We start from the raw sequence: 10126 nt of genomic DNA on the forward strand, positions 1-10126 counted from the left end.
AGAGAAAAAGGAAAGAGGCCATGACTTCAAAAGGTTCCCAGTAAAGTCTCAGGTGACCAAAGGGTAAGAAGGATCGAAATCCCCTTCACCTTACAAGCACAGAAACACACATACACCCACGTATGTGGTTCCATGACAGGAAGACACAAGTAGAATCAGAAGACAGGCCAGGATCTGAAATTTGCCTAACCTGTCAGCAGAGTATGCAGCACAAGAACACTTACAGCACAAAATCACCAGCCCCTCCAAAACCTCTAAGACTGATCTACTTTTCCTCACACAGAACTACAACAGGAAAAAACTGCAACCAAACAGTAGTATTTTATAGTCATTGAGGTTATTGTGTTAATCTTCTCTAAATAATACTCTTATTCCCCACCGTTTCATTAAAAAAAAACCAAACAGCAAAACAAAACAAGAAAAACAAATAAACCCCCCACATTTTACCATCATTTTTCAGAGTCAGGTGGAGAGAAACACAAAAAGAAAGATGAGAAATCTTGAAAGTTGAAGCAGCCCAGGTGTTTTAAAAAGAACAAAAAACTTGAAAATAAGGTTAGCAAAAAGTTCAGATAGAAATAAAAGGCAAAAACTGTGCAAGCTTCTTTACAGCCTGGATTAAAACACAGTTGTGCCTATGAGCTTCTCTTTTTATCTCTGACTTAGGAAGCCACTCAAATAGCTTCAAGCTGAAGGCAAACAGCAGACAGGAGCTCTTCAGCCCTCTGCAGCCTCTTAGCGTCAGCTGTTTGCCGGATGGTAATCAGATAAAGAGCTAGAAGAAATACATGAAAAAGAAAAGAAACAATAGCATAGCATGAGTTGAGCCCTCCAACAACATCGTGCTGGAACCTTCTTTTAGAAAACATAGTAATTGCAACATGTTCACCTAGGCTAAACTTTTCATGGAACACAGTGAATTATGCTAATTTTGTGTACTGCAGGCTCTCTTGTGCTGGCTGCTGTTGGAGCTCCTTATCACATGTAGAACGTTACAATAATTAACTGGTAACAGCTCAGCTATGTTTTAAGGCGAATGTCATCCAAAACCTATCATACAATATTTCAAAATCTAGACCAGCCTTTCTGTTTCAAAGCTGTAAAAATTTGTAAAGGATCACTGAATGAGACTTCCCACAGCTGAAAACACTTGCTGTCTCTCCCAGGCTGAGTTGTTCTTGACCTCAGTTTGTAGATCTGGTTTGAGAAAGACACACTGTATTGATTGAGAATTCAATGTATTTCTTGTGACACAGTATTCTTGAGGAAGCTATTTGACAGAGTTTTGTTGGAGGACAGAAAATATAAGATAAGGTATTTACTAAATGCAACAGTAGAATATTGAAGGAATTTGAAAGGGAGAGAAATAGCTAGACTTTAATATTATAAAAAATGACAAATAATTTTAGGGGTGGAGCTTACAGACCCATAAAAAGGCAGCATTCTTTTGGTTTGGACTAAGATAATTGTACAAGTCAGTGAATTGATCTTTTTCTCTCCTAGACAATTTCGAACCTCACGTCCCTCAAAAAATATTCTTGGCCAAATGACTAATCATAAGTACTTATTTCATGCACACCTTCACCCAAAAAAAACCCACCAAAAAACCCCAAAAAAAAAAAAAAACAACCCCAAAAACCCAACCAAGTGACACCTTTAAAGTGTGTGCTTCACTGGAAAACTTCACTGGTATAGTTGAAGTACCTGAAGAGATCCTAGCCTAAAACCCACTAATATTAGTTGCAATTTTTATGTCAGTTTCAATAAAATTTGCATTGAGTTATCCCACTGAAAAAAAAAATCAAAAAAATAAGGAAACAAAAAACCAAAACATATAGCTTTAGATAAATTACACAAACTGCTAGCATGACTTCTCATTTCTTCTTGCAAGTTTAGTAATATACTTTGCAGAAACACACTGAAGAGATATCTGCCAAAACAGAATTTTGTGTACGTGCACACACTATAAAAATTTCACACATATATGACCTAAACTAATGCCAGATACCATAGAAAGTGAACAGCACACATGTATCTATTCCCAGTAGTTCTAATAATTGGGAGCCAAATATGGTACTCCTCTTGCTCTTACCTAATTGTGTTAAAGAGCAGTGTTACTAGGAGAAAAGCAGTGAATACTGAGTAGAGCACAATAGAAGGAGATGGAAAATAGATACAAGAAGCTATGTCTCCAGGGGCAGTATTTTCTATTTGCTGGGCTACAGACTCACAGCTGATAATGCAAGTTGTAATTAATATAAAAGCAGGAGACAATATGGGGAAAGCTTGTACTAGCAGGGCCACAGGAGATCACTCCACTGCTATCCACTGTTTCTCATTTACACACACGGCCTTCCCTAGAAAACACAATTTTACCAGTGTTTTTTCCCTTGAAAGTAAAAAAAAAAAGATTTAGCACCACCATTGAATTTTGCTGAATCTAGAAAAGAGCAACAGAAAGGACAAAAGGCATACAAAACCAATCTGACACATTTCTCTTTTGTTGATGTTGAAACTCTGCTGGAAAGCATAAGAGTTTTTAACTACTACAGGATTTCTTGAACAGAGATGTTGTAACAGAGAAATTTGATATAGGATAAGCTTCTGACAAATTGCAATTCTTACTTTGTATGTCCAAAATATCTGCTGGGCAAAGTCTGGCTAGCTTTTTGTGAGTGTATGTAGTCCTGCTAGGGTTGATTCTGATCTCATACTGCTTTTTATGGTGATATTAAAGACTCAATTAACCATAAGGAATCTGCTTCTTATTTATAACTGGGAAGTAAAATCAATCAGGCCAGCTGATACCCATGTGAGTGAGCTAAGCAGGATTTGACTCACACATTTTAACTGAAGTTTCAAGTTTACAACTCTGACAGGATCAGGCCCCAACATAATTTTATCAGATGAAATTGAAAAAAATCATTAATCTTAAAAGAACAAACAAAACACAACTTGTTTTTATAAAAGAAATGACAATGGCTATAAAGCTTATTGTTTCTAAACATGGTTGGACTCAAAGGTCTGGTAAATAAATTTTATCAGTTTTTCAGGGTTTTTTTTTCAGCTATACCGTTTCAGCTATTTTTCAGTTTTACAAAACTGAACTGAACTACTTGATTCAGACGGCATTATCCCCCCCAAACACAATCCAAATCCTGCTCACCTTGCTCTTACAAGTAGCACGTATAACACATGTGGGGAATGGCTGATATGACTGATACCCCAAAGATTTGTATCGAGGTACAGCCATATGTGAAACTGTTACAGACCATGCAGGACACGGAAATCCATCGCACGCATGCACACGGGTTCCTGTGAGTGTGTCTGTGTCTGTGTGTGGTGTGTGTAAAGTCCAGGGTGGTATCTCAGAGATCACGTTGAGTGCATTTAATAATAAACTTACTATTTAAAGGAACTTTGAATAAGACAAAAAGACATGAAAAACTCTAATTTGACATAATACGTATGTTTTCTAAAAAAGACTACTCCTGGTATCACTCAGATTTATTTTCCAAAAGATGCATACTTAAGAGGATTACTTTTTTTGTACTAGAGTTACACAATTGAAACAAAAAATAATGCCCAGCAATCTATCAGATATTTTGTATATATGTACAAGTTTTAATTCTTGTCCCTTGATTTTGCATTTGAAGAAAGCATCAGGAGCAATTTTTGAGTCTCCTAGAACATGGCAGCTTTCTGAAAATATGCGTGTTTTGTATTTTCTAATTAAGATTGAAATCAGACATGTAATCCACCTGTCACCAAGGAACTGAGACTTGAAAAATCAGGGGGGTGTTGGGTTTTTTAATTGTCCTTCTACGTCACTCTGTGTGGCTACACTTCATCTAGACTGATAGACAACTCAAACCAAAAGGGATCACAGTTATCAAATAGATACTGAAAAACATTATTGGTTCAGTTTGAGAGAACTGAGTTTAAACACTCAAATTTGAGACTTCATCTGTTGACAGAAGTGCACCTTGGCCCATCAAAAATGCTCTTTGCCCCTTCAGAAGGCACTACAAAAAAAAGAAAGAATGTTCCTTAAGACTTAGGACATTGCTGTAGGCCCTAAGTTTTCCTTATTATTGTTGCAGTTAGCTACTTAGTTTTCCTTCTAACACTACAGACAGAAAGGGCACCTTTGGGGTCTAATCTGGTGTTTCTCAAAACTCCCACTGAAGTCCACAAAAGTGTGGCATACCTGCAGACTTAGCATCAGGTCCCCAATTGCTTCTTCATAACTCAGTGAAATCTTAGCTGAAGATTTAATTATATTACTGGAACACATATGTACTACACTATTTTTATTTTTTCTAATCTGCAAAATGTCAGGAATTTGCACTGACCATTCTTTGAGGAGAAATATTAAAGAAATGTTAAATTGTCTGGATATCCAAAAGTACAAAATAAAGTATCTCCTCGTGTGAGAGCTGAAAGTTTTAATATTCAGACTAATCTTTCTCTTCTACCACTAAGATGTTGGATTTCTAATCTGTCAAGAGTCTTTTTTTATAAAAGACATGTATGTATATTTCTGTCTGTCTGTCTGTTTTAATGATATTTTAGGAATTATGATCTGTATATTATTACCTCTGAACTACAAAAACGTATGAACAAATATCGAAAAGACTGTTCCCACAAAAGCCAGTGGAAGGACAGCCATAAATTTCTGTGCGAGAATTACTGGGCTTCAAAACAGATTTGTACTAAAGGAAGAATTGTATCACACCAGGTGAGGCCAGCCACAAAAGGAGTGCAATTAAAGTAAAAAATGTTATAATATGTTCAAAAAAAGTTTAAAAACTCTGAATTTTATGAACATCATGTTTTTCAAATTTGAATAGCTTGAAATATGAAAAAAAAAGATCTGCAAACAATCTCATCAGACATGTTAGGCTGAATACAGAATTCAGGATAGTGCCTGGTATGTTTAATTGAACAATAATAAATTGTCTGCGCTGGGAAACCGAACTTGAACTGCAGCTGCAAAGGCTTTTTTTCCCTCTTTTCTTATCTTTTTTTCCCCCTAACTAATCTGGTTCAGTCAGGGCATAGCTGTAATTACCTTCTTCCCATCTACAGCTAATACCTCAGAGCAATAAAAAAAAACGAGGGTGTTAAAAATTCAAACACTAATTATGGGCTGTTATATTTACTAAACATGGCAGAGTAATAACAAAAGTTTCAGCTTCTTGTGGCCAGCATTACTCTGTTTGATCTACCAAGTCCCTGGACCCTTTACACTAACTATATTACATAACAGTTAATAGCACACTAAAATAAAATTCAATAAACACATTTATTACCAAACATGTACAGCACAACAACTTTCAGCTGTCTCCTTTTTTTCAGCACAGGTGTATCTCTGAAGAGTTCATTCCTTTGTTGTTTTTGGGTTTGGTTTCCAATTAAGTTATATAAATAGCAGTGCAGTAGATTTTGAAAGGGGAAGCATGCAATATTTGAGTACCCCATTTAAAGTGTTATGGTAAATATTGGCTAATCCTACAATTTTTTTGGTTACTTTCCTTCATGCCAGTTTTAAGGTCTAGAAAAACAATAAAGCTGAGAGCTGCCTTAGCTCCTAATTCAGCTATGCCACTACTATCATCCCTCACATTCACATTAAACGCACACAGGGTAGCTTTACACCACTTAATAACAATAGAGGGGTATGGATTTTTGGGGTGTCAAACAGCTGTCACAAACTGTCACCTCCACAAGAGAAACCTTGGCACACAACAAATTAACCTACACTTCTTTTGGGCTATCATTATTCATAGCCAATCACTTGAAATGCTCCTAGTATTTCATGTGCAAATAAAACCATGAGGGGAAGACCCGCAGATCAGAATAGTGGGCCAATACATAAAACAGAGGAAACAACATGCTGTCTCTGTCCTTCTGAAGTGGCTCATCATCACCCCTACACCAACTTTCACCAAATGAGATCTAGCCTAAGGCTATATATTAAATATGCATATCAAGGCAAATGAAAAAAAAATAAACCTGGAGAGCCAAATTGGACAAATTTGCATGCTTGAACTGCTATATTTTCAGGTAGATGCTCAGAAATGATAGCTCATTTTTTAATAGACTTGCATGTTTATATTAGCCATTTTTTAAAGCTTTTCCTTTTCTGTGAATAAAGATGCATTTCTTTCTGCTGGAACATTGTACAGTGCAAATAAAAAACATGGTAGTTTGACTAAGCTATAAAAAGGTGTTAAAGTTTTGTCAGGAAAACAAGCTAATATACAAAAAAAAAATCCAATAAGGAGACACATTTCCCAAAACGCATGAATAAAATGTAACTATGTGATACAACTCTTCATTTCCCAGTTGGTGTTCTGGTTGCACAAATTATTGCTTCCTTTCAAAACAAATAGCAGGGGGCTAAAGTAAAAATGTTATAGCTCAAATCTCCAGGAAGTAAAAGGCTTTAAATTATAATACCCAATGAAGTGGTAAACCCTAACGGGTGCAAGACAAATGGGTTGTCATATTTATTTGAGTTTGGTTTTGGGGCCACAAAAGCAAGAGGAGATTCTTCTTAGGGAAGATAATAGTTACCAAATTATCAAAATGCTAACCCCCTCCACTCCTGTCCTATCATTGTGTGTAAATTTAAATATTATAATGGAGCACTGCAAATTGGCTTGAGCATTTGCCATCTGCCAGAACCCTAAACAGGCTAGTTTATCTAATCTCTTCAATATAAACATAAGCATGCTCCATTTCTACACTTCCACTTGAAACACACTCTTGTAAAGAAACTGTACTGGAGAAACATGTATTTTTTTTTTCTGTTTCTCTAAATTTTACACAGTGACTCATTATCTTTCAGGTTGCCACTCATTTCAATTTCTTTTCTAGTACTCTCCCAGAATACTTATGCCCACGAATTTAAGGTTGTAAAATGCCATGAAACAAATATTTTTGAAATTGTGTCATGCCTCATGGAGTTTATTACCTACATCTGAGTTAGCTGATAAGCAGAGAAACTTTAAGGAAGACCTGCATACTTTTTTTTCTCTCAAAATAATAGATTTAAAATGCAAACCAGCACAAACCTTGTCATGCAATGTTTACTGAATACAGATGAGAAAATGAAAGCTAAGGCTTGGATCCAAAAATATTTCCCATAACTAAGCCATGCCAGAAGGGGGACATTCAGAAGAATTTATTATTATTTTATTTCCCAATTCAGCTTCAGTCCAGGTCTAATGTAATTACCAAATACACACAAAAACAACATGTTTTCAAAGGAAACAAAAGCTCCTAGAAAGCTCATTCTCCCTGGGCTTCCAGCTACTCTGAACACACTGGGAAATAAAGGCAGGCGCCTGTGCAGAAAGCATGGTTAACTTCACACCGGGTGTTAAATTAATATTTCAACCGCTAAAATATTAGACTCTATCATTTAGATTATTAGTTCAATTGAATCTAAAACTGTATAAACCCCTTTACCCCCCAGGGATGCGTTCCTATAAATAAAGTGGAATTCACACCCACCCTTTTTAACCGGAGCTATTCCTTTCCTTTTCTGCTGTACCAGCTGCAATCTTTCCCTTCACATCACAAAGTCTCTCTGCATCTACGTCTTTTGAAGGATCAGAGGAGCCACTCCAAAACTCAGAAAAAACAAAGGCACTCTCCTTTTCATGCACACCAATGTTCAGTACTACACACATTACACTAATTCACCAACTCCTAAAGTGTTAAAATCAACCGCTAACCTACGGTTACTCAATCATCATTCTCTCCAACTTTCTGTAATACATTGTTAATAATTGCTTCATCAAGGTTACTGTCTTTTATTATGAAGATGCTTCAGGCATTTGGCAATAAGTCCATATTCTGACAATAAGTTGCTATAAAGCAAAAGCATTGGAAACTCTAATGTGCTAACCCCTTTTTTTAATGTAGTGTAGTATTGCCAATAATTCTCATCACTTGTCATCCCCACGAGAGGGGAGGGGGAGCAAATCAGCAAACTTTCTTCCTAACTTTCTTGTCTGTGTTTCCTTACATTGATGCATTGATTACAAAGTTGGCAAAGAATAGGAGAAAGCACTGATCCCCACATCAAACCAACAGTTTGCTAGCTCTCCAAGCCGCCCAGACTAGGAAACTTTACAAACCATTGCAAACTCGATGCTTTACAGATGAAAACTGAAGAAGCCTTTTGCATTTCTACAATTTTTCAAAGCAAAAGGGAAGAAAGTTTGAAGATGGGATTCAAGCTTGCAGGAGGTTAAGGTAGTAATAATACTAACAGACAACAGCAGCAAAGCAAGGAAATCCTGAACAGGTCCTCTAAGCAGGTTAAAAACTTAAAAAAGTGTCATAAAGAAAACAGAAGGACTTACATGATCGGCTAAATTTGTGGAAGATCCTGAGAGTTCTTCATGGTCTGATTTGGAGCTGCCATCCCTTTCATCAATAACGAGGTCTATTGGCATTTTTCCTTTCAAACAACTAATGTACCGATGGCAGAAATTATCACACAATTCATGAACCTGAAAAGAATAACAAGAATAATAGAATCAATAATGGCTAAATATCATGTTTCGGCGCTCTTTTTTTTTTTTTGGTAACAAGTTCAACCCTCTGATCTACTCCACAAGTAACTCTAAGTAACTCTAATTAAGGGGGACAATAGTTGAAGGCAAGGAAACAATAGAGAAATTGTTGCAGCACATATTATTCTCTAGAGACTTGCTGCAGCAACAAGTTAGAGAGAGAGATAGTGGGCTCGGACTTGAGTGCTGAAGAAAATCGGATTTGGTGATAACATCGGAACACTGGGAGCTGGACCCAGGTGGTATCTCCGGAGCATACACAACCCAGACAGGTACAACTAGTCACTCGGGACGGGATCAGTTTAAACCGGGGCTAAAAAAAGGTCTAAATGGCCAGGAGCAGTAAAATGAAGCTACTTGCTGAGGTTGTGGGAAGAGCCATTCTTGTCCCAGGGCACAGCCCCTGCCCACGCCTGCAGGGGCCCCTGCCTCTTCCAAACATTTAGTCCTTGCTTGGGGTTAATGTGCCTGCCAGAGCCGGAGAGGAGGACGAGTGGTTTCATTTCTTTTTGTTAAATATAATATTTCTGAGTGGGGAAAAAGAGCTTCTACTGAGGAAAGGAGTAAGAAGGATGAAAGCGGTTTAATATTTAATATTAGTAAATATTGAAATTACATACACACACACACTAAAAGGGGAAAAACGGTCTGGGCATGTCTGTCGGGTGTCACATGCTCTGATGGCACAGGTTACGGTGTCACAATGCATTACCCCTATCTTCTCTGGCCGTGTTTACAAGTCAGCCCAAACAGTCGGGAGGAAGGGAGCTGGGGGGGGCAGAGGGCGAGGGGAGAGGGGGCAGGGAATGGCGTGCCCCCCCCCGCCTCCGGGGTCTTACCTTTTCTAATTCCAAAAGATGAAACCTTAGTACTTGTATTGCTTGGATCATCTGCAAGAAAGTTTTGAGCAAGGGGTTACGTGGGAGACAGGAGCACGGGGGCTGGGCAGAGCCGCGAGCCCGAGTGGGAAAGGGGGAGAAGGGGATTGTCAGGGCGCGCGGTCATTATACAGGATTTTAGCCCATTAGTCACGCTTTAACAATTTTGATCAACTTTAACCTAAACACTTGATTTTTATCATATTTATTCCGGGATCGGTGATTAGCGCTTTATTACCGCGATCTTGGAGAAAACCTCTTCCCTCTCCTCGCTCCCCTCTCAGCACCCCGGCCCTCATCGCTGAGGGTTCGCAGAGAAGTCAAACACACGCTCCCACCCCCACCCCCGCCCGCAGGAGAAGGGGGGGTGAATGTGTGTTTGAATAGTTTGGCATCTTCTTTACAAGCGGATTTAGGCACTTTGAATATTGAAATCGTTCACATTAGCAAAAGAATTACATTAGAAATCTCCAGCTCTCTCTTCTTAAGCAGTTACTTCCTTCACTTTTAGCTTCCCGTGGCTTTCAAACTCAGCTTTGCAATGCACTGGGGCTTGAGACTTTGCTCTGACTGGCTCTAAGAATAAAGCTCTTTGAAGCCCCTTGACGGCAACTTGCCGACCGGCGGGCGCCCCGCTCCCACGCCGGCGCACCC

At 38.3% G+C, this 10126-nt stretch overlaps 1 protein-coding gene across 1 annotated transcript in view; it reads right to left on the reverse strand.

The window, feature by feature from the left end:
• The window catches only part of MEIS2 (Meis homeobox 2), a 171771-nt gene that overhangs the window by 157880 nt on the left and 3765 nt on the right, over window positions 1-10126 (reverse strand). The window contains exons 4-5 of the mRNA XM_031064735.1: window positions 9434-9484; window positions 8382-8531 (exon numbers count right to left, since the gene is read on the reverse strand). Coding sequence (XP_030920595.1) covers window positions 8382-8531; window positions 9434-9484 — 201 coding nt within the window. The remainder of the gene's footprint in view (window positions 1-8381; window positions 8532-9433; window positions 9485-10126) is intronic.

Source organism: Geospiza fortis, unplaced genomic scaffold (genome assembly GCF_000277835.1).
Source record: "Geospiza fortis unplaced genomic scaffold, GeoFor_1.0 scaffold54, whole genome shotgun sequence".
Taxonomy (NCBI): domain Eukaryota; kingdom Metazoa; phylum Chordata; class Aves; order Passeriformes; family Thraupidae; genus Geospiza; species Geospiza fortis.